The 24,616-nt window shown below is 54.3% G+C and overlaps 1 protein-coding gene across 4 annotated transcripts in view; it reads right to left on the bottom strand.

Annotated features, from left to right (window-relative positions):
• SLC6A20 (solute carrier family 6 member 20) overlaps positions 1-24,366 on the bottom strand; it is a gene marked incomplete at both ends in the record, with an annotated part of 31,281 nt that extends 6,915 nt beyond the window's left edge. Inside the window, 7 exons of one of the 4 annotated variants that reach the window (XM_080810984.1) lie at positions 1,832-1,994; positions 2,877-3,118; positions 3,853-3,963; positions 6,625-6,852; positions 8,185-8,276; positions 9,984-10,120; positions 24,004-24,366. In XM_080810984.1, the coding sequence (XP_080667110.1) occupies positions 1,832-1,994; positions 2,877-3,118; positions 3,853-3,963; positions 6,625-6,852; positions 8,185-8,276; positions 9,984-10,120; positions 24,004-24,128 (1,098 nt within the window). Of the gene's footprint in view, positions 1-1,831; positions 1,995-2,876; positions 3,164-3,852; positions 3,964-6,624; positions 6,853-8,184; positions 8,277-9,983; positions 10,121-24,003 lie in introns of all 4 variants that reach the window. The other 3 variants (XM_080810981.1, XM_080810982.1, XM_080810983.1) reach the window with 3 other exon arrangements.
• Positions 24,367-24,616: the final 250 nt, after the last annotated feature.

Here is a 24,616-nt window from a genome sequence, read left to right as displayed (position 1 = left end):
TAGCTGAAGAGAAAATTAGGGAACTGGGAGGCATATTCCAGGAACGGATCCACAATGAAAAAAAAAAAAAAAGATAAGAGGCTGGGAAAACATAAAAGAGAAGCGAGTGGACGTGCAGTGGCGGGATGCGGAGGTCTGGAAGGAATTCCAGAGCAGAGAGATACAAATATAGACAATGACAAAGAGGTAAGGGGTGTGAATTTCCCAGAACTGGTAAAGACACGTGGATCTGTAGATCCAGGAAGCCCCAACCTCACCCAATCCACCCTGGGGCTGGGGGTGTACTGGCGCGTTCATCCAACCCACGTTGGATGAATAAAAAGTACATCCACACTTCGGTCACCGAGGCCAGAGTCCGAGGGATGGGCCAGAGAAATCAGAGTGAAAGCATGGGGCTGCCGAGAGCTTCGAAGGAGGACAGGACATTTCAAGGCAGCCGAAATCACATGGCAAACATCTCCGAAGTGTCCAGAGAAAACAACTATAAACCTGGGACCTTCCACACAGGGGAGACAGCCTTTAAAAAGAGGGGACTGAATATCGGCATTAGCATACAGACGACATCCGAGGAAATTTATCAAGAAGCAGGTGCTGTACACCGGAAAGGAACACAGTCCGGGAATGATACTGGAATTAAAACTAAAGGGGAAAAAAGCAAGCTGCTCTAAAGGAATGCATTTTAAGGGAGAAAACGATCCCGGAAGATGTCTGGGGAGCCAGAGGTGCACGAAGGCAAGGAGAGACACACACTGTTGTGTAAAACAGCACAGCCTCCAACACAGGGGCTGAGGAAAGGACAGAGGCGGACACAGGCGGTATTTAAAACTGGAGGGACGAGATGGACGCGCACTACAGTCCCTGTTCCGGGTGGGCGGGAAGTCAAGACCCTGTTGCATTTCAGACCTGGTTGAGTTAAAAAGGCAGAGGACAAATTCGAGAGGAGAAATTCGCTAGATCAGTTCCAAACTGCAGAGAGTAAGGCAGCAACAAATGCAACAGAAAAAGACAGTCTGAATCCATCACTCACCCCCTCATTCTCGGACACAGAAGTCAGGGAGGAAAGCTCCCAGGGACCCCCAAACAAAAAGGAACTTTGAAATGAGAACACGGAACAGGAGCTGAGGCCCAAAGGGAACAGATCAAGGCCTCAAAAGCTGGGGGCTGGGGAGCAGGGGGTGGGAGGGCGGGAAGGGGGTGTCAGGCAACAGGCCGGGGTGAGCAGAGAGCCAGGAAGGACAGTGTTGCCTGGTGCGTGAAATGAGCCCATCAGTAACAGTGATGCAAGCCGACTGCCCGAGCCAGAGCCAAGGATCCCTGGGAAGGTGGCCCAGGTTGACAGGGTGCCAGGGGTCAATCACCCTGCGCAGCCACCATGGGGTGGGCTCAGCCAGCTCCTGAGTCACAGGAGAAGAGGTCTGGGGTGGGGGCTTGTACCCCAGTTGCTTTAAGCTGTTTAGCTACGACTGGCCGAGAAGCCAGACACCTCTAACCACGGTTTAGACCAGAAGGCCCGAGATCCCAGCATGACCGGTGATGGAAACAGCTCCAGGCCCCAGGATCCTCCAATGCCGCAGCATGCATGGGAGGGACTCAGGAGGACCAAACTTAATGACAAAGGCCTCCCGCCGGGTATGAAGCGGCAGGTCCCCCCCAACTCAAGGGCATTTGCAAAGAAGGTGTCACTCCATCTGGCAAATGACACGCAGGCCCCACCCTGTGGCTGACTGCCACTCCCCCCCCCCCCCCCCCCCCCCCCCCCCCCGGCTTGCACTTGTCCCTGCGGGCGGCGCTCGGTGCAGGGAAGCTGGCCGAGACCTTGCCCGCGCCTTACCGTGGCCAGCTCTGCCTGCAAGCTGCAGTTTCTCATCTGCGGGAGCACCTCGCTGTATTTGCCGGGGAAGGTGGACGCCAGGTAGTCCTTCACCTGCTCCAGGTTACTGGCGGTCAGAAAGCCATCCTCCAGGTCAAAGGAATTGGTCAGCAGCAGAATCACCCTGCAGAGCAGAGGACCACGCGGACCTTGGCTAATTAGAAAGGCCACGGTCACGGAACCCTCTTGAAGCTGGGCTGCTGGGGGTCCTTCCCCTCTGATGGGGCAGGGTCTCTCCAACAAAGGGAATCTGTTGATCCGTGGCCTTTTAAAGTTTAGCAGGGGTGGGGGGGCGGGGTGTGTGATTTTGAGTGGCTTTGAAGGAGCCTCAAGTAGGACCAGAGATGAGAAACCAACCCACCCAGCTAAGCCACCTTCACCTCTGGGCCAGCATGGTCCTCCAGAATGTTTGGGATGATGGGAATATTCTGGGGCCCCCATTAACCAAGGGGCGGGGGGGGGGTGGTGGCTGAGCATTTGAACGTGGCGAGCCTAACAGAGAAACAGACCTGAACTCATTTACATGTAAGTGGAAATCAATTTAAACAGAAATTTAACCGACTTAATTTAACTTAAAATCACAACTGCTCTGATTAATTAACATTTAATCAACTGATTAAATTAATTAAAAGTTGAGTTAATTATATAAATCCACCCCCATTTAAATCTGTAAGTAGCCAACTGTGGCCGGTGACTGGGGGCTGGGGTGGTCTGGATGCGGGTGGTCGTGTTTTGGGTAGGGGGAGACAGAGAGCAGACTCGGTCCTCTTCAAGGCTCACCCACAGAGGCGCTTCCAAGGTCAGGGAGATGAGGCTTGTCTGTTGAACTGCCCTCAGCCCCTCAAGGCAGGGGTGCCCAGGCTGGGGCCCTGGATGGAGGGCTGCAAAGCCGGTGCCCTCTGCCCCTCAGCCCTTGCGTTCCTGGTGCCCACCTCTTCCCGGTGGCCCTGGGAGCTTGGGGGGACGCGCCCCCCCCCCCACCCGACGCGGCCCGGGGTGGGCTTACTTGTTCAAGCAGCTCTCGTAGTTGAAGGTGGCCTTGAAGCCGTAGATGGAGAAGGTCACGATGCTGGCAAAGATGGAGGTGGAGCTGTTGATGAGGGACACGATGACGGCGTGCTTCTGGCAGTTGTTGGACGGCTCGTTGTAGCTGGCGAAGGCGATCAGGCTGCCGAAGCCCAGGCCCAGGGAGAAGAAGATCTGGGTGGCCGCGTTGATCCAGGCCTTGGGGTTGGCCAGCTGCTCCAGCTGCAAAGCCGGCAGGGGAGGGGGCCACTGAACCACCCCCGTGACCTGCCGGTAGGGGGCGGGAGGCCTGGCAGCAGGGGACCCACCGCACCTGTGCTCCCAGCCAGAGCCCATCCACTCCCCAGCGGCCGACACACACATCGCTCCCGTCCGATCCCCCGTGGCGCCCTTCCCAGTGGATGTGCGCAATTGGAAAGTCCAGTGTGAAGTTAATTTAAGACGCTGGGGGTCATCTGGAATGTGGGGGGCATTTTGGGATGGGGGTGCTGCCAGTCCTTTTGTTTCTGGGGGCCAGATTTGCTAAATGAAGAACGTGTTTTGTCCCAAAGGCAATAGTACCCCCCATCTCCCCAGAGGAGCGTTGGCTGCGGGGCGCAGGGGAGCGGGTGGGCTGGGGAGGGATCACAGAATACCCTGCAGTGGATTCACCCCTGCAGGGAAAGGGGTGCGGGAGAGAGACAGTTGGACGACAAATCACACGGTCCACAGGCTGCTAGGAGGGTGGGTGCGAGACCAGACGTGAGGCCAGGGCCGTAGTTGGTTGGGGTGCCGGGAGGATGAGGGGGATGGGCGGACAAAAGACTCAGTGCCCCCAGCATAAACAGGCCCCCCTGGCCTGGCTGAGGAGGGGACCCAGTGCTCATACATAATCCACACCGCTCCCACCTCCCTGGGTCTCCCCCCCTTTCCACCCATCCTGAAGGACGGCGGGTCCCCCTCCCTCCAGCCCGTACCTTGGGCGTGAACATGTAGGCTAGGCCGTTAGTGGCTCCGTGGAGCGTGAGGCCCCGGACCAGGTAGATGATGAGCACGCAGTAAGGCAGCAACGCGGTGAAGTATACCACCTGCGGGCAGCAGAGGGCAGCAGAGGGCAGTGTCAGTCTCCCTGCGACCCGCGATCACCAGGCCCCTTTGTCCCTGGGACAGACCCGTGCGTGGTCCCCATAGAACATGCCACTCTGTCTCGGGCATTCAGGCTATCGACAGCTGGAATGGTTCTGAGTTTGGGCTGGGGAGAAAAAACAAAACAAACCCCTCAGGGGCTTGAAGCCACGGCATGTCTCTCCAGAGCTGAGACCCAAGAAAAACTTCGCCATGAGGGCTCGTGGAAAGGTGATGATGTTGGTGTGGGGACAATGTCCCTATCAGAAATATGACAGAAATTCAATCATCTGACTTTGTTTCTGCACGAGTGGCATTTTTCTTCAACCAAATCCTTCCCTGCTGACAGGCATCGCGAGCTCAGTGATATTTTATTCTTGGTTTCCACGGTGGTTCCGGCAGCGGTGTCGTACCCCGGGCCTGCTGATGCGCTTACACGACCTTCAAACCAGACCCGGCACTTTTTCTCTGAATCAACCCATATAGGCACCAGAGTCTCTTTACGGGAAGCACAGAGGTATTTTGCAAAATTCTTTCAGCGAAAGCAGTTTTGCTTGAAGGTTGGGTTCATCTGGTTGGAAGCCCATGTCCAAATGGGCTCGCACTCAGCCTCCATTTCCTGCTGAGGTGTGGCACCATCTTGCCCGGAACCCTCCAAGGCCACCAGAGGAGCGGTTCGTACCCTCTCACCCCCGGGGGACAGCAGGCAGAGGTGGGGCCTGTCTCATCACTGATTCTTCTCAGAGGCCATTGTAATTTGAGAAGAGCCATCAAGCCAGCTGACTTGATAGGAAAATACTCCAGGAGCAAGATGGAGACAGATGTGGTCGAGGACAGGGGGCCAGTGAGCTGAAGACCATTGAGGACAACTGGAGAGGGGTAACCAATGCCCATAACTGGTGGACACTTCCGGGATACCGAGGGCAGACCCTCGGAACTTCCCTCCTTCCCCTCAAGTCAGTAAGTTTCCCAGAAGCACTCTGGGCTCACTTCTTTCCCATCGGGGAGGCTGGACAGGTGACCCAGCCGACACCATGGGAAGAGACCATTTCTGACCCATTCATGACGACTCTTGAAGTTGGGGTGTGGGGGGAAGGAGATTCCAAGAGAAGAGGCCAGGAAATAGTACACAGTTTTTAACTGAATTACTCCCCCATAAATAAAGCTGCAGGGGTACTTTTGCATGGAGAGGGGGTGTGGCCTGAGCAGAGGAAATAGTAAAAGTTCATGGCAGGACATGACCTCATTTCACACATTTATAAATGATCGCGAAAAAAGATGGCCTCATTAAATCTCCAAGTTTACAGACGCTGCCCTCAGATCTTTGTCACGTTCATGATAATCTGGCAAAGACAAATTGCAAAGAACATTTTTTTTATGAGCATAAACTATGAACCAAGCTTCAAGATGGGACGGCGTGAGTACGTGAGAAGCTGCAGGCTCTAAATTCTTCCAGAGAGGACTCATTAGTCCCTCAGCCTGGCCGTGGGATGGGCATGGCCCTGGGGTCATCACAGGTCACCTAAAATATCACGAGCAGTTCTGGTCTTGCGGCCTCTAAAGCAACACGGTGGGGCTGCAGGAGGCGACCCAGGTGGTCAAGAGGATGAGGACTGGTGGCCTCTTAGGACCTTCTAAAGGGAGAAGTTGGGGTGAATTATGTCACGAAAGTCCGGGAAGAACAAGCAGAAGGTAGCTCACCAAACCAAGAGGTTGGGGAGTTTCAGGGGCAAAGCTGGGTCTGCCCAGGCTCCGCCCTCACTGGTTGGTGCCCTTGGGCAAGTCCCTCTGCCCCTTGATGCCTCACGTGAGTGGGATGATGAACCCTACCATGAAGGGCTCCCCAAGATGGAGACAAGGTGCACACCCAACCCACAAGGGATCAGGTAGGACGAGCGCCCGAGTATGCGGACGGAGCACGCCCTGAGAGGGGGGAGGGTAGGGCATCTGCTGCAGCTCCAGAAAGATGCCAGGTGCTGGAGTGACTGTAGGAACACTTTCTCCATGGGGCAGATCAAAGAGCATCCGAGCCCCTGCAGGAGAATAAACCTGGGGAGGCACCAACAAGGGAAGGGTCATCCATCCGGCCGGACAGCTCTGCAAGGTCATTGACAGCAGCTTAGAGCAAAGGTTCTGAGACTCAGCTGCAGATCAGAATCACCTGGGGGAGCTTTCATCTACCCACGCTCAGGTTCCTCTCCACACTAATGATTCCAGGGATTCCCGGGGAGGGCGGGCAGGGAGGAGTGAGACATCAGAGCTCTACAAGCTCTCTGGGTGACACCAACCATGCCGCTAAATTGGAGGGCCAGCAGCAAGGGCGTCATGGGGACATCGCCAGGGAAGGGAAAACTCACTGTCTAGTTGCTTGGCGCCCCTTGAGTGGTATGGATGTGGGGCTGGCTGGCACAGAAACGCTCATCTTTTTAGGCAGTGGAAAAGTCCTCCTTTCAAGATGACAACTTGGAGCACCACTGGCCATGTGCCTGGTGGCCTGGTAGGTGATTCGTGTCCGTACCCTCCCCACCAGCGCAGTGTCCCCCGCACCCCCTCCCCCACCCCCGGAGCGCAGAAGGCAGCCGTTGGCAGTGCCCAGCCCCAGGCAGGGGCTCTGCCGTCCCCACCTTGCCAGTGGACTGGGTGCCCCTCAGGACGCACAGGTACACCACCAGCCAGGCCAGGACGAGGCAGAGCGCCGGCTCCCACTGCACGCGCCCGCTGTCCTGGATGGATGGGGAGATGTTGAGGGTTTTCCTGTACCAGAAGTACTGGGTGGAGGACGCCTTCTCGCACTCCTCGTCGTAGCCCGTGTGGTTGTCGTTCAGCGGGCACACGGACCACGGCAGGGGATCCTTTGGGATCAAAAGAAGCATTTATACAGACAGGTGAGGGCTGAGTGGGAAAGGATGGGACTTGCCCTGGTAGAGAGCTCTGGGCAGGGAACGGGAGGGCCGGTCAGGGGCACGGACAGGCATCGCAAGCTCAATACAGATCTGCGACACCGGCGATGTACACAGCAACTCTTTAGCTGGAGGGCTCTTGTTCAGTGCGTGACCTGCCCAACTACACATGACAGGTCTGCACAGAGGAGCAGGAACTGACACCCGTGGGGAGAGTACAAGGAGCTGCTGTTTCTACCCAGAAGCTGGAGGATGGGCAGGGCTGTGGAGTCAGGGAGATGAGCTCAGAGCAGGGAGTCCTTCCTGTCAAGGATGTACACAGGGAATTTTCCAGCGGGGTGACCAGACAGGTCAGAGTGGGGTGTGGACGTACTATCTTCTGAGTGTAGATGCCAAGTCCCTCTCATTGAGGTCATTCACCCAAGCATTACTTGGGGTGCCAAAGATTCAAGGCTGAGCCCTTGTGCTCCAGAGAGCGGCCCCACAAGCTGGGGTTAGTCCATAGTGCATGGCCAGCCCTGCCTTGCTTTCAGGACTTGGGGATAGTGTCTGTCCTGTGAAGGCCTGGGTCAGGGGCAAAGGGTGTGGCATCTGCCCAGTGACCTTCTGTCCGAGACAGAAGGGGGCTGCTGGAGGGCAAGAGGGGGCAGAGGCTGGCGGGGGGGGGTCCCCGCGAGTGGAGGGCAGGCAATGACAAAAGGCACTGAGCACGGGCGGCAGAAGCGAAAACTCCTCTTGGCTTGGACACAAGGAGCACCTCGCGAGGAATCGGGGTTCTCTCTTCTCTGTGATTTTCAGCCCCCTCCCACTCACTACCATGAGCGTCCGCTGCGGCTATCTTCAGAAGTATGTGTTTAAAATGTTTATCTTTGGGAGCAGTCCCTACTGTGTTACAGGGGGGCCAATGGTCCTTCTAGGAGAACTCGGGTCTGCAGGGAAAAGTGGGGGCTCAGCCTGGAGTCGGAAAGCTGGAAGGACAAGTGACCGGAGCAGGGAGGGGTGGGGGGTGACCCGGAGGAGGAGGAAGGCCTCCCCTCCTGTCTTGCTGGGTTGGCCGAATCCCTCCCCAGGGGATCTCTGCACAGATTTCCAGGGGTGCTGCTCAATATTTTGTGGAGGGTGGAGGGGTCCTATCTTTCAGAGGGAACATGGAGCCACACACGCACATGTGCATACCACGGCAGGAGCCCTCCGCTTGGCTTGGGGTGCTGGGCCTGCCCCGGACCCCAGCCCCCGAGGCTGTCCCCTAGGGGTGGCTCCTGCTCCCCACCTGGGCTGACTCACCTGGAAGGAGTGGAAGAGGTACCAGAAGGCCCAGGCGTTGATGATGTTGTAGTACATGGACAGGAAGAAGGACACCACCACGCTGGCCAGGCCTGGGAGGAGGCAGAGGGGCACTGAGGCCTGGCCCGTGTCCACCAGCGCGGGACGCGCCCTGGTGACTGCACCAGGACAGCAAAGCCTCCTCGGGCCGCTTTGCAGGAGGGCCAGCTGTGGCCACGTGCCCGCGGGCCCCTAAGAGCCAGTCCGTCCCCACAACCTCACTCCCCGGCCTTGAGGACATGAGTCCAATGCCAGTCTGTCACACTTCAGTGCCAGGTCCGATGTCAAACACCTGCTGGACTTTAGGTCTTGGTAACAATGTGGTCACAGGTGGGGGGGGGGGGCGGGCATTATTACCCACACTTCCCAGGAGAGAAAATGAGGCAGGGAGATGGCCCGAGAGAGCTCGGCTGTGATGGGGCAGGCATGGGCTCAGCACGGAGTGTGAGTGGCCTGCTGACCCTGCCCAGTGCCACCCCGATGCTGGAGGTCACAGATGTCCCCTGGGGTTCCCCTCAAGTGGGGTCCCTTGTGCCCAGCCCAGCTTCATGGCAGCAGGGAGCAAGGGTGTGGGACAGGGTGCCAGGAGGAGAGGGGACAGGTCGGCGCTGACCTGGGCAGCCTGCAGGGCCCTGGGGCATGGGTGCATGACACCCACCCACACCAGCCCCCCAGAGACACCCCCGCCCTGTGGGACATCGTAGGGAGGGTCTGCAGCCCCCCGCCGCCAGTGCAAATATTTACACTGGGGGCACTGGTGAACACTACAGCCAGACCCTGCCTACCCCCACCCCTCCTCGAGGGCCAGTGGTTAAACATTCGCCTGCACCCGGGCTTGGCACGAGCATCTGGTAGCTTTCCTATGAGGCAGCAAATGCCACCTTGGAGAAGCCCTCTGTGATTGATGACGTGGGCCGATTGTAAAACCACACGCCTCCTTGTTAAAAATTAACAGCCCTTCAGGATGAGGAGGCCGGTTTGGAGATGGTCTGGGAGGGCACGGACGCATCGCTTCTGCCCAAAAGCTACATCCCAGGCCCACGTATGTCCCCGCTGCTCCCAAAACACCACTCTGCGCCCCTGCCTGCCTTCCTGCCTGGGGGCGGGAGGGTGGAGCCCAAGACACCGTGGCCCATGTGGGTCAAAGTCCCACCCGCAGTGCCCAGGCATCCCTGAAACGTGAGGGTTGCACGGAGGAGGTTGACGATCTCCGAGAGGTGCCCGGACGCCCGCCGGTAGCCGCTCGGGGGAGGTGGGCTTGCAGGCTCTGCCTCCGTGCACGGAGGGACCAACGCATCCCGCAGGCTCTCAGCGCTGTGACCCAGAGTGCGTGCCCGTGAGCATCTATGGTACTAGCAGGCACCTGGCACAGAGCAGGTGCTCACGGAGCGGGAGACGTGGTTCCCAGCCATCAGCAGAGCTCAAGTAGAGCTCAAGTTACAGCTCCTTGATGGGGCAGCTTCCTTTTACAGAAAAGCAAACGGAGGCCTGGAGAAGAGAAGCAATGTGGCATCCACTCCCCAGTGGGTACACATCTCCCCTTTCTTAGTGGCACACGAGTAAGAAATCCTGCCCTCTCTCCTGGCGTTCTACAGCCCCCCAACCTGGGCCGTGTGTCCACCCTCAAGGGCTTGCTCTTAGAACCTGTGCGGGCTCCTTGCTCCAGCCGCTCTGCCCGTGGGCTCCCACCCCCACTCCCTGGTGCCCGGGAATACAGCAGGGGGTCTCCAGGGGCCCCAGATGGGAGAGGACCCACTTACCGACACCACCAAGGTAGGGGCTGATGGTCTTCCAGGCGCCGATGCTTCCCTGCCGCATGCGCTGCCCCACGGCCAGTTCCAGGTACAGGAGAGGCATGCCCTCCACAATGAGCATGACGAGGTAGGGCACCAGGAAGCTGCCTGCGGGCGTCCAGGGCCAAGACCAGGCCATCACTGACGGGTTTCACTCTGGAGCCCGCAGGACCTCCATTCACATGTCCTTCCAGCCACCCTCCCTTCCTTCCTTCAGTCCTTGCACATATGCATTCATCCTCCCACCTTTCCATCCATCCTCCAACCCTCTGCCTTCACTCTCTTCTACCTTGTTCCACAACCCACTGTTTTTTTTTTTTTTAAGATTTTAAAAATTTATTTACTTGACAGACAGAGATCACAAGTAGGCAGAGAGGCAGGCAGAGAGAGAGGAAGGGAAGCAGGCTCCCTGCTGAGCAGAGCGCCCAATGCGGGGCTCGATCCCAGGACCCTGGGATCATGACCCGACCCGAAGGCAGAGGCTTTAACCCACTGAGCCACCCAGGCACCCCAACACACTGTTCTTTCATTCCTCTCACCCATCTGTCATTCATTCATCTGTGTTCTTCCATTCGTCCATCCATCCACCCACCCGCCCACCCAACCATCCACCTACCCTACCCATCCACCCACCCACCCATCTACCATCCAACCACTCATCCATTCACCCATCCAACCATCCATTCACCCATCTTTTCATCTTTCTACTTATCCATCCATCTTTTGACCATCTGTCCATGGATGACATGCGGACTTGTTGGTTAAAATGTTGAAATACTTCCATCCCAGGTAGTAAACTGCCACTGTCACAAGCCCCTTGAGTGCCTTTCTCAATGTCTCAGCTGCCCCAGCTCCTCTGCCAGAAACCCTAGTCCATCTTCTGTTGTACCAACCAATGACGTAGGCAGGAGCCTGGTGTGTATGTGTGGGGAGACAACAGGTCCCCAACAGACAGAGCCTAGGCCACCATCTTCTTTTACAGAGTACCTATATTGTATGTGTATCTGTTTTATGCGGGGGCCCTCAATCTAAAATTTTATTTTAATACAACCTAAAATTTTATTTTAATAAATAAAAATAATTTTATTTTATTTTAATACATTTTATTTTATTTTAATATTTTATTTTATTTTTAATAAATTTTTAAATAAAATTTTATTTTAATAATTTTAATTTAATACAAAAATATTTTTAAGTATTTAAAATTTTATTTTAATACAATCTAAAATTTTATTTTGATAAATAAAAATAATTTTATTTTATTTTAATACATTTTAATTTATTTTAATATTTTATTTTATTTTATCTTTAATAAAATTTTTAATAAAATTTTATTCTATTAATTTTAATTTAATACAATAAAAATATTTTTAAATATTTAAAATTTTATTTTAATAAAATTTTATTTTAACACATAAATTTTAATAAAGTTAAAATTTATTTTAATACGTATTTTAATATGCCCTCCATCTAAAATTTTATTTTAATAATATTTTATTTAATAAAATTTTATTTTAATTAATTTTATTTTAATATTTAGTACTATCACCAACACAAATTTAAAACTCACGGGTCCCTGAGCAGCCGTGAGCGGACGAACGCCTGTGATGACAGGGAGGAGCCAGGGGTGTGGCCGGAGTTCTGGAAGCCCTCCCCACTGCTGACCCCTGCTGGGGGCTCCCTCCACCCCTGCCTGGGAGCCCCGCCCCTCCTTCCCTCCTCTGAAGTCCGGCTCTTCTCTCCCCCTGGGCTCCCAGCTCCTTGGCAGTGGACCTGACGAAAGGTCCAGGAGGAGAAGAGGGCAGGACTCCTGATTAAAATAAAACCCTGACACTACAGCTCCGGGGATTAAGGGCTGCTTATGGAAGGAACTGGTTGCAAAAGCGTTCAGGTAAAAGAATGAAATATAGATGCTTACATGAACATCTAATGTTTGCAACAATGCCTTCACTGTACGTACAGAGCCCCAGAGCTCACTCTTCTCCCCCAGTGGGATCTCACAATCCCTCTCCTGACTGTGACATGTCCGTGTGCATCACCCCCTCAGTAGCTGCCTGGCGTTCCACTAGGAAAACGTGCCCAGACTCATTTCATCCTTTGTCATCCTAAACAGAGCAGTGGGACAAACTCTGGCCCACATGTTCGGTTCTTTCCTCGGGGCAGAAATCCCAGAAAGAGGATCTCTGCCATCAAGACCAAGCAGAGACCAAGCAGGGCCATCTCCCACCACAGAGAGAAAGGCACCGACTATGCCACTATCACCAGGCCTCGCCTTCCCGGCTCCGTCCTCCCCACTTACACTGGGGCCCACGACATGTGCTCCCCTCTCACTCCTGGACTCTGCTGACGACTCTGCCAGGCCCTGCTCCCATCCTGCCCTGTAGAAACGTGTTTTGGCATCTCCCCAGGTTCTTCTTGGAGCAGGGAGTTCAAGAGGCGGGGGCTGTTGGGGGGGGGAGTCCCCACCCACCACAAACCTAACAACAAAGGTTGCATGGACAGCACCTGCTTGGAACAGCATTCAAACCCTCAGTTGTCGTAAGAAAAGCTCATTTGCACCCAAGGTGTTAAACAGCAACCACACAAGGCCTGGCAAGGTCCATGGCAGGATTTTCTCTCTGACAGGGCCTGCCTGATGGCCCACGGCCCATAGGGAGGCTGGAAATCCAAGACCTGGTGCCTAGGCGGGGTCACAGGGGCACTTGGGGTCTGCCCATCAGACACTTCTATCTCCCCTCCCATCCTCCAACTATCCAAACACATGATCCCCGTGAATTCACTCTGCAACAGTTTTCTCAACAAATGGTTTTAGAGGGATGCCTGGGTGGCTCAGCTGGTGATCTCAGGGTCCTGGGATCGAGCCCCGCATTGGGCTCTCTGCTCGGTGGGGAGTCTGCTTCTTCCTCTCCCCCTGTCTGCTGCCACCCCCCAGGTTGTGCCCGCCCCCATCAAATAAATAAATAAAATCTTTTTAAAAAGTGGTGTTAGAACTGAACACCGATGCAGAAAAAGATGAATCTCAACCCGTATCTCACATTTTAGAACCCCCTCAATACCCCAAAATGGATCACAGACCCGTATACACAACTCAAAACTATAAAACTTCTAGAAGATGGCCCAGGAGAAAAACTTTCTGACCGCAGGCTAGGCAAAGATTTCTCACCTACCCCATCAAAAGCACTATCTATGAAGGACGGTAACAGTAAGTCAGATTTCATTTTCAAATTGTGCTCTGAGAGACACAGGTAGGAAAATGAAAAAGGTGAGCTAAAGACTGGGAGAAACATTTACAAAACACGAATCTGACAAAGACAGTATCTAGCATTTGTAAAGGACTCTCCAAACTAAACAATGAGCAAACGAAGAACGCATTCAAAAAAAGCACAAAAGATCTGAACAGACATTTCAGCAAAGAAAATGCACGAATGGCAAATGAGCCCATGAAAAGATGCTCAACGTCGGTGTTCATTGTGAAAACGAGCACGCGGACCACAGTGAGATGCCACTGCACACCTACTGGGACAGCTAAAATAAACCAGGCTGACAATATCGAGTGCTGGCAAGGACCTGGGGGGACTCCCGGGCATTACTACTGGCCTGGAAGGTGGTCTGGAAAGGGGTTCGGCAGTTCCTCATAAAGTTAAGCACACTCTTCCTGTGTGCCCCAGCCATCGTATCCCTATGCGTTTCCTCTAGAGAAGCGACAATGTTTGCATCAAAATCTCTACATGAATGTTTATAGCAGCTCCATTCAGAGTCATCAGTCACTGGAAACAACTTAGTGGTTCTCCATTGGATGAGTGGATAAATAAGTTGTGGTACATCCATACAATGAAATACTACTCAGCCAGCAAAAAGGAACAAACTACTAATCCACGCTACAGCACCACAGACTCTCAGAAGTGTTATGCTAAGTTAAAGAGCCAGATTTGAAAGGCTCCGCACTGTACGATTCCCCTTATAGGACATTCTGGAAAACAGCAACCCCATAGGGACAGAAAACAGATCTGTGGTTGCTGGGGGTCGGGAAGGGAAGGGCTGACTCTAAGGGGCATTACTGCAGTGGTGGTAATGCAACCAAATCTTTATCAAAATTCTTAGAATGGGACACCAAAAAAAGTGTACTTTCCTGCGTTATCTCAAGAAAAGAAAAATTAGTTTTGTGATCAGTTTGAAAATGAGTCCACTGACCAACCCTCTTCCACGGACTGCTCCCTGTGCTCCTTTGCCACAGAACCTCTGATCCTGCCTTAGTATGAGCAGACCCCATCATCAGGGAGAGACGGATGAAAATCCTTTGCTCCCATGACCCGGGGATGAGAAGCCACGGGAGGAGAACCGAAGGCCCATTGAACTCCATGCCGAGGGCCCACATGGGAGACTTGCAGGCAGATGCCCCCACAACAGCCAGGCCTGATGAAGCCTGGAGAAATCCCCAGGCACCCACAGAACTGCGAGACAGAATTCACTGCTCTACGTACTACTTCGTTTTTTGTCCCCCCTACCTCTTTTTACCTCTCAATACTTCATCGCACAGCTCCTAAAAATAAGGACATTCTCCTGCATAATCCCAGGGCAAGGAGAACCAGGAGAGAGACACGGCAGCAGCATGAGGATTTAACCCACAGACCTGGGTCACCTGGGTGGCTCAGTGGGTTGAGCCTCTGCCTTCGGCTCGGGTCATGGTCTCGGGGTCGTGGGATCGAGCCCCGCGTCGGGCTCTCTGCTCGGTGGGGAGACTGCTTCCCCCTCTCTCTCTGCCTGCCTCTCTCTGCCTGCTTGTGATCTCTCTCTGTGTGTCGAATAAATAAATAAACAATCAAACGAACAAAAATTAACCCGCAGACCTTCCTGCAATTTGACCAACTCCCCCACCCCCATCTTCCCTCCGGCCTCACCATCACGCATGGCGTCTCGAGCTGCATCCCCTCGCTCAGCTTCAACCTGGGACAGCCTCTCGGGCTCTCCTTGTCTTTCACAACCGTGACCTGCCAGAAAATCCTAACCAGTTCTTCTGTGGAATGTCCCTTGCTTTTGGTTTTGGAAAGAACACTGAAGCCACCTGGGTCTTTGTCCAGGGGCACATGATGCCGCTGTGCCCTGTTCTCGGCTGGGTTCACTTGGCTCACTTGGTCAAGGTAGGCTCTGCCAGGTTTCTCTGCGGAAAGTTATGGGTTTGCCCCCTTGGAAATGATGATGTGACTTTGCTGGGAGGTATTTTGAGCTGAGATCGCCCTCCTGTTTCCCATCAGACCCCTGCCCGCCAGACTGAGTGGCCCCTAAGGATTCTTGCGGGAGACACCCGTCGTTGTGCTGGTTGCCGATGGGCGACCCTCGAATTCCATCATTCCTTCTACATCCTTAAGCTTCCGAGGGCTCTGGGGTGCCGAGAGACGTCAGGTGGCACGGGCTTGTGTGCGTCTGCATGACCCTGGGCATGGGGGGATGGTTACGGTCACAGAGGTCAATTCTATTCTGAGATGTAAAGACAGCTCCGAGCCTGGAGAGCTCTTACTGCCACCTGCCCAGCGAGCATCTTTGTGTCCCGGGGCTGGTCTTCCTGGTGTCCGTCCACTCCACAGCTGCCACCCCGACAGCTGATCGTCCGACTGTGTCCCTCTCTGTCCTTCCCACACATACCTGGTCAAAGCCTGCTTGGCTTCTCCTCACACCCAGAATAACACCCACACTCCTTCCCGTGGCCTCTGAGGCTCTGAGATCCAGGGCTCCGCTCTCCTCTCCAGGCTGGTGGCCTCCCTCACGCCCCTGCAGCCCCGTGGCCCTTACCGCTGGTCCAGTCTCTACACACTTGCCCTCGCTGTTACCTCTGCCTGGAATGCCCTCTCCCCTCTCTCATTTCTCTGCCCAACTTGCCCCCCCTTGGAGGGGTCTTCCCGGTCTGCCTTAGTGACCACGACCCCCACCCCAGAGAGACCCTCCAACCTCTCACCCCGCTGGCCCTTCCGAGCAGTTACTCCTGTGACACGATGCTGTAATTCTAGCGTCTGCCTGCTGCCTGGCCCCCCACAGCAGGGATGCCCTCGCTCGCCGGTCCGCTCGGAACGGAGCAGAGAGCCCAGCACAGTGGGTATCTGGTGGATGCAGGACAGTGTCCCTCAGGCTCGCTGGACCTTCTACGCACATAGCTTCCTCCAGGAGCCTCTCCACATCACCCGAAGCTAAGTGGGGGTGCCCCCCTCACAGTCTACTGCTCCGCCCACCCCCACTTCCCAAAACAGCTCCCAAGTGCGGAGATGGGGTCTGCCTGGCCCACTGTGGAATCTCTAGTTCCCACCGTGGGGCCCGATACAGAGTAAATGCACGTTCAGTGAGTGTTTGCTGAATGGCCGCTTGATGGTAAGTGATTTTGTTGGTGGTTCAACGTGGGTGGGCGATTTGTGAAGCTCTTACCAGAGAGAGATGACAGGAGAGATCTGGGAAAGTTCGTCATGGTTGCTAAAACCATCCCATTGTTAAAACCGTCAAATTTCATAGGAGGTTCCTTTGAACTCTCGCTTTATTTTGTGGCTGCATTAGGTAATCCAGACCTGGGGCAAGTCTATATGGGCCTGTACCTCCCTCGGGAAGGGTGAGTGCTCAGAAGGCAGTGTTTGGCCCCCGGGTAATACACCGCAGATCAAGACACAGGGGCTCCTCTAAAGGCTTCCTGAGCAAACGCCTTCCTCCGAAAGCAATCTGCCAGGACGCACAGAAGAAATCTGTAGCCAGCTTCTAGTAGCTGGTCTCTGAGAGCCGAGAGAACACGGCGCTTAAGAAAGAGCGTCAGGCAATGAGGAAGAAGGGACCATTTAAGGAGAAAAAAGATTTTACGAAGATGAAAAATAAGGCAGATGAATTTAAAGCCAATGCAGGTTGTAAGTAAAAAGTGGAAAATGACCCCGTAGCCCAGGGGAAGAGGATACGGCGGAAACGACAGAGGGTGAGGCAGGGACGGTAAGTGCATCTCCTGGGTCTCTAGAAAGAACCAAGCAGGAGAGAAGGCTGTGGACACAGCAGCTAGAACAACAAATTCTACCAGATGTTTCCCTAGCCGTGTCACAGAAAGGGCTCACTAGTCCCCAGTAAACTTTTTTTTTAAAACTTTTGTAAGCAAAAAAAAAAAAAAAGTTTTGTGAGTTACCAGGTCCTACGGAGCAGAGAGCCACAGTGGTGGGCTCCTGGGAACCCTGAGGTGCAGCTCTGAGTATCCCCGCCTGCAGGATTCGCCCCGCAGAACACTCGGGTCGTTCAGCCCCGTCTGCAGGTGACCGGCCTGGACCTGACTGCCAGATCATGAGAAAGGTGGGGAGGAGATGACCCAGGGACACAGCAGCCTTTGACAGCAGGGGAGACGCCTGGACCCTCTCACCAGGGAAGCCCGCCCCTGAGGGTTTCACCTTCTCAGCCAGCCCATCGGGCAGCCCCAGCAGCCCATTCACAAGGATAAGTGGGCTAATGTCTGCGAAAAGGACTGACTTCCCAGAAGGAGCTCTGGTGCCCCCTCCGGAGGGTCAACAGCTGGCCAGAGACGTTAGTGATCAGCAGGGGATGTGGGGTAGGGTCTCCACGCTCCATGCCAGGAACCCTACTAGTCCGAGGCAAAACTGTTGAGAATGTACTTACTACCCAGACATCTAGCCTGCAAGGTTTATGAGATCAAGTCCCATACCACCCTGGAGAATGGCCAAATTAGTGCCACATCTGTAAATGGAATCTTGAAGGGCCGTGTTAAGTTCACAGCTTCAAAGAATATTAAATGATTTTGGAAACAATCGCTGATCGTCACAGGAAAAGTAAAATCATTAGACATGGAATTAGATGTAAAATATGCCTCCAGATAGAACAGTCATGACTTTTTGGCTACTGGAATTGGGGTGATTTTATATTTCATTTCTTTATGTATTTCTCTATTTTCCACCATGAACACGTATTCTTACATTTATGATCCCCCAATATGCACGTGCGCGCAGATACACACACGAATACGTCTTCTAGAACATGTTGCCATTTTTTTCTTTTATTTTTTCTATTCTTTTATTTTTCCTTTCTTTTTTTTAAAGGTTTTATTTATTTATTTGACAGACAGAGATCACAAGTAGGCAGAGAGACAGGCAGAGAGAGAGGGAGAAGCAGGCTCCCCGCTGAGCAGAGAGCCCGATGTGAGGCTCGATCCCAGGACCCTGGGATCTTGACCTGAGCCGAAGGCAGAGGCTTAACCCACTGACCACCCAGGCGCCCCGCTACTTATTTTTCTAATGATCACAGCCAGTACTTTATCTACTTTACCCACAAAGAGAAACTCCTCTCTGTATGAAATTTATCTCTGCAAATCTCAGCTCTGTCCTTTGAGACCCACAAAGACACCAAACAGCGAGAGGCGGCCACTTTCAGGGGAAAGTTCGCTCAGGCTTTCAAACTCACGCCATCTTTTCACTTCTATGCCTTTGTCTCTCCAAAACCACACAGGGACTTTTTACCCTGATTTTTTCCTTTTGGGTGTGTGTGTGTGTAAGGAGTACAGAACCCAACTTCCCAGGTGACTGCAGAAGCTGCTGGTCCAGGGACCACCCTCTGAGGAGCGCAGTCCTGTTCTCTGCACACCCAACCCCATGGCCTGCCTCCTCCTCAGTCACCCCCTCCCATTTCGGCTTTCCCAGAAAAGTCTACGTAGAGTCAACTCCAGCCAACTTTTGGGAACAAAGAACAGAAACCCAAGTAAGACACATGGAGGTCCCGCTTACCCTGCCTCCCGCCTTGGTCAGACCATCAGACCACCTGCCCAGCCCCTCCCCCAGCAGGATCCCTTCACCGGCCTCCCTGGTGAACGAGGTCCTGGCGTCTATCAGTCCGTCCGTCTGTAGGCTCTGTAAGGTCTGAAGGTGCCCCTTCCCCGCCTCGACCCCTGGCTTGGCTATGCCGGTTCCATCTTGCCAACCTGATAGTCAAGACCCTTCTGTTTGCGTTCCTGCCGGACCCTTCCTCGTGTGCCCTCCCGCCCGGCCACCACCCGACACGCCGGCCACCTGGAGTTTCCAGCCATTCCCCTCAGATGTACACCCTTCTGTGCTGTCTTCACACATGGTTTCTTCTGCCCGGAATGATCCTGTCCCTACATCTACCTGACGAGCTCAGACTCATCTGTCCAGCCGGAAGCCCTCCTGGCTTCTCCCGGGCGGTTAGTCCTTCCTCCTGAGGCACTTGGTCAAGCCTCTTGAAGAGCCCTCTGGACACCACTCCTCGCAGAAGAGACCTCCCCATGCTGTCGCGTCCTCCACGGTGATGACCAGCTTTGTCCCCGGCAGCAGCAGATCCTCGACCCATGCTTGTTGAAGAACCGAAATTAAACTCCTAAGAGGTTTGTCTTGTTGACTGTTTAATGTTCTAGGCTCGTGCCTGTTTGGGGAAGGATCTCAGATGGTAGTTCTCATCCCTGGGGCACAGCACGAACCCCTGCGGAGCTTTAACATGCCTCCTGGTAAGGACAGGAGTGAGACCAACTCAGGGTTTGGGGGTGGGACCTGGACATCAGCGTGTGGTCCAGCTCCCGAGGGGCTGCTAGAGGCTTCCCCACTGGCCGGTGGACGCTGTGATCTGGTTGGGGGCCTTTCTTCCCCACGGGGGTGGGGCGGGGACCGGGGTGAGCCACATCCGAGTCCACAGTGCTGTGCATGGTAAGACATGGCTTTACAGACACTTTTAAATTAAGGAGTAGGGGGTGTCCTGGAAAAGGTGAGGAGTATGGGTATCCCCCCTGGGAGGGGGGAGGCACTGACATTTGGGGGAAGGGCAGGGGTGGAGAGAGAGGGCTGGCCTGCAAGTGTCAAGGGCTTCTCTTGGGTGGACACAGCAGACAGCAGGTGCTTGGCCAGACCCTCTCTGGTGTGCAGAGGAAGCTGTGGTTGAATGTCACAGCAGGCCATGGGGGGAAGGACCCTGAGCCAGGGTTAGTCCTGTTCTGGGGAGGGGCAGGGGGCGGAGGGGGGGGCAGGCCTCTGCAGGAGTCACTTCTGGTCTTGCCTTTATCAGAACAGGAAACCCCAACCCCAGGGGGTCTGGGGAGAGTTCAGCTTCCTGAGGGAAGTGGCCCAAGCCCCAGCTCCAGCTCCAGGAGCCCCCTTTTCTTCCCTGGACTTGTCTCCCATCTCTGAGTGGGGAAGACAGGACCGACTACAGGGGTACTGGGAGGATGACGTTGAGGGCCTGCGGCCAAGAGCCCAGACCAGCCGGTTCCCAGCACCTTGTCTAGAAGCCCCAGCAGCAGCAGCAGCAGACAGGGCTTCTCGAGGGAGGCACAGAGCACATGCTCTCACCTACTATCTGGAGTTGACTTTGGAAATTTTATGGGCTCGATGCACTACAACCTCTGAACCTCAGGTTTCCATCCCACTGAGGAGAACGGTAGAAATACAAACGCGCATTTATCGAGCACACGCGCGTCTGCCCACACGCTGTATGGCGAGCCACGGCAGGTGCCGTCCGCCTGTCCATCTGCGTGCAGAGCTGCTATGGCTCTGGCCGGGAGGGCTGTGGCTGCAGGGGCACGCAGGGCCAGCTCACGGGAGCCGGCTGCTCACACTGCTTCCAGCCCTGCATCCCGGGACCTCATGGTAGGACGTGTCCCAGGACACGAGTGTGTGAAGTTGGCCATGGTGGGAGTATTTGCACGGCAATAATCATCAGATGCTCCAAGTTAGGTCTTACTTCTCCTATCAAAAGCTGGCTGCTCCATGTTTTCCCAGTGCCCTACCACCTCACTCCCAGCAGCTGCTGGCCTGGGGGCAGCGTGAGAACACCCCTGACCTCCGTCTAAGGTGTGCTCCAAGGACCAGCAGCATCAGCACCACTTAGGACCTTGCTAGAAGGGCAGATCCTCCCCCCGCCTCATGGCAGGTGCCTGAGTCACAATCTCTGGGGGCGGCGGCCAGAGACCTGCCATTTATCAGGCTCCCCAGGAAGGCTACGGCTCTAAGCACCACAGAGGAGCAGAGGGGGCTTTGAGGGGGAAGTGGGACATCCCGTCTGAGAGTCATCGACCCCACGCAGGCAGGTGTCCTCCGACTTCCTCCTCTTCACAGATCCCATATAACAGAGAGAAAACTTAGGGGGAAAACCATCCACGTTGCCACGAGCCACACAACCGTTCCCCATCTGTCGGCGTCTCTTCCATGACTCGAGCACATCTGTATAAAAAGCAGTTGCTGGTGCATTTCTTTTCGACACAGGTGAACCCATGCATTCGCATCCCAGATTTCTTCAACAGAACAACAGTGCCTTGGACGCTGACACGGTCACCGAGGGCTGCTGACTCGTTCCAGAAGAGGTTCTGGGCTATTTTTTCCTCTAGCGCCAGCATGCTGCACAGAGGCGGCTGGTACCCGAAACATAATCTTCAGAATTAACATTCCTTGTGCTGGGCCTGGCTTGGACAGCAGGAAGGACACAAGCCCCCACTCCCCCCCACCCCCCCTTCCTCGCAGAGCCAGCCCCGTGGAAAGGAGCATGGATCCCTAATCCTCTTTATTCTGGGAAGTATTTTGGCACAACTTGGCCCTGTAGTTTATAAATAAGCCCTTTGTTGGCTGTAGGCGGCGGGTCATGGTGCTGTTGAGAAAAACCCTCCTCTGGAGACTTTCATGATGTGGTTGGTTTACCCTTTAGCTTTAGGTGAATAATGGGTCTGCAAATGGCCCGGCTTCTGGGCCACATAAATCACTTATTAATAGGCAACACCCCTGGACAGGGAAAGGCTCAGGGAAAACCACCCGCATCCCCACCTCACGTACCCCATGCTTTTCTAACAGATCCCACTCAGCAGTCCAACCAATACTTTTTGGTGCCGCCTCTGACCCCACCACGGGGGCTGGTGGGAGGCAGAGAAAGGAGGCCTCCAGGCTCTAGACAGCTTCCCAGGTAGAGGAAATAGCTCGTGCAAAGTGTGCACGCAGAGAGTAGGCATTCGCTGACAGAGAACTGTCCAGAATAGTCTAGAACATTTGGTGGGGCTGGAAGATGAGCGGGCGGAAACGGGGTGGAAAGAGAAGCAGGTGTCAGGTGATGAAGCCCTGGCTGGGCCAGGATAAGCTGTTGGGTCTTTACTCTGTAGACACTTAACGCCTGAGAACGTGCCACCTGCCCGGTCTATTTCTGCCCATCCCGAACCCAGCGAGCCACCTATCCTGCCTCTCTCCTTGGTGTCTACCCATCCATCGGCCATCCTCCATCGCTCTCCATCCACCCAGCCCAGCCAGCCCGAGTATACTCTGTACCAGACACAGGATTTCTTCTTTTCTCTTCTGGGTCCTGAAGGTCCTGTGGTTCCCTTAGCAACTCCCTACATATATACAATTTCAGAATTACTCCACCCAAACCACATCACCTGCGGGCTATTCAGGGGATGGTTTTGTTAGAAACAAGGAATTAACAGTCCTGTGACAGTGGGGCTCCCCTGGCCCGAGGGGTGGAAACCACGCAGCCAGGACAAAGGTATTGTGGGTAGTACGTGTGCTGAGCACAGAAGGACCCAGAAATCTCATCCTGACAAGCAATTCTTTGAAAAGTCAGCTATGAAGCCATTATACCACATGGCAAAGCACACCCTTCCCATAATTATGATGTGTTTATGCCCTTCGAATAAAAAAAGGAAATCAGAGAGTTAACCTTTTGCCAGTTTTTCTTTTCTTTTCTTTTTTGAACAGGTGTGGGGATGCTAAGGGGAGCAGTACTTTAGGTCTTGGTCCTTCTTAAATGGGTTAAATCTTGTTAATACTTTGGTCTAACATCTTTTATTGTCCTTTATGGTGAAAAAACATTCCTGATTATAGAAAACATCACACACACACACACATACACACACACACTCCAAGGCAAAGAAAAACCACCCTGAGCTAACTACTGTTAACATTTTGGTGTATTTTTTGTTCTCATTCTCTTTTCCTGGCCTATCTCTAAACATAGCTGAGACCACCCCTTATGTACAGTTTTGAATCTAACTTCCCCTCCCTCCACTGAATAGACGATAGGAGAAAATTCCTATGAAAGTTTCTGAAAACTCCATCCAGCGGCTGCACACCGATGTTCCATAACTTATTGGACTAAATCCCTTTCCTTGAGGGCTTGGGGAGTTTCTAACATTTTACTCTTATTAAAAGACTGAGACTGTCCCTCCATCGCCACCCTTGGTCAGACCTCTGATAGTTTCCTTTCGGCAGAGTTCTAGAAATGGAACCAAGGAAGAAAACTCTTGTTTAATGCTGAGACTTCAAGCCCTCTCACCACACTGCCTTCCAAAACGACAGGCTGGCCTGCAGAGAGACTCCCTGGTGTGTCACCAAGGTGTTCCCAAGCTCCCCACAATGTTAAGGGACTACGATGGGCGTGGGTGGGTCTGTCTAGTAAATGTGCCCTGATGCTTCAGAGGAAAAGAGGAAACATTTGTAAAACCAAATGAAAAAACCAAAAACTATAACGAAAAAGAAAACAAAACCAAAAAACAAAACAAGAAAAAATTATAAACAGAATGATTTATTTGCCTTTCCTGACATCTGTGGCTCCAAATCCAAACCAGAGTTTTAATAAAAAAATTTAAAGAATTGCTCAAGACCCTTTTAACCGGTTTCAAACCAAACTGCTGGGAATAGGTTTCGTATCTGAAAACTGTAGCAGGAGTTTCTGTTGAACACGACAATTCCCTGCTCACTTTTTACATTTAAATGTCAGCTTTACTCACTAGAAGTCAGCCTCTTGCCCCGGGGGAAAACAGTCCGGAGCCTCCTGAGGCTCACAGAGCCCGGGTGCAAAGGAGGCTCGGCGGCCGCTGGGCTGGGGCTGGGGCGTTGCAGAGGCCGCGGGAGGGCGGTTTTGGGTAACAGCTCGGCAGCGGATAGGGATGTGCTGGGTCCGGGACGGCGGGCTCTGCACCCCCGTGCCCCTCGCTCGCGGCGAGCCTCAGTTTACCGGCCTGGAGTCGGGGCTCCCGCACGGACCGCACTCACCTCCGCCGTACATCTGACACAGGTAGGGGAAGCGCCATACGTTGCCCAGGCCCACGGCGTACGAGATGCAGGCGAAGACGAACTGCAGCGGATTGGCCCACAGCGGACGCGCCTTCTCCATGGCCGCGAGCTGGGCGCCGGCCCCCCCTCGGGCGCCGCGCGGGGCTGCTTCGGAGCGCCGCAGCCCGGACGACCGCCCGCTCGGCCTGGGGATGGCCCCGCGCCTCAGCCGCCGCTGCTCACTCGCTTTTTAATTGCTAATCTCATTAACGTGCGCCCGCTGGAGGGGCGAGGCTGGTAAATGGATGACGGCGAGCCCCACCCCGCCGGGCCGCCGCCGCCGCCGGGAAGGCGCCCGGGATTGCGCCTGGGACGGCGGGGCAGGGGGTGGTGCCGGGGCCCTCCGCTCCACCTCGGGGCCCGCGTGTTGCTGCGCGGCTGTTCGGAGCCGTCAGGTTCTCTCAGCCATTTATCCATCGTTTCCTGGGTGCCTACTGGGTGCGGGGCTTCATCTGGGGACGGGCTGTGAGCCACCCGCACACATCCCCAACCCTTGCGGGGACTGACATCCGGGGAGGGAACTGCTTAAATTGGCCGGAATAAAAGGTC

The sequence above is a fragment of the Martes martes genome, assembly GCF_963455335.1.
Source record: "Martes martes genome assembly, chromosome: 1".
NCBI classification, from domain to species: domain Eukaryota; kingdom Metazoa; phylum Chordata; class Mammalia; order Carnivora; family Mustelidae; genus Martes; species Martes martes.
The sequence above is the reverse complement of the archived record's forward strand: the minus strand, read 5'-3'. Positions and strand labels throughout refer to the sequence as shown.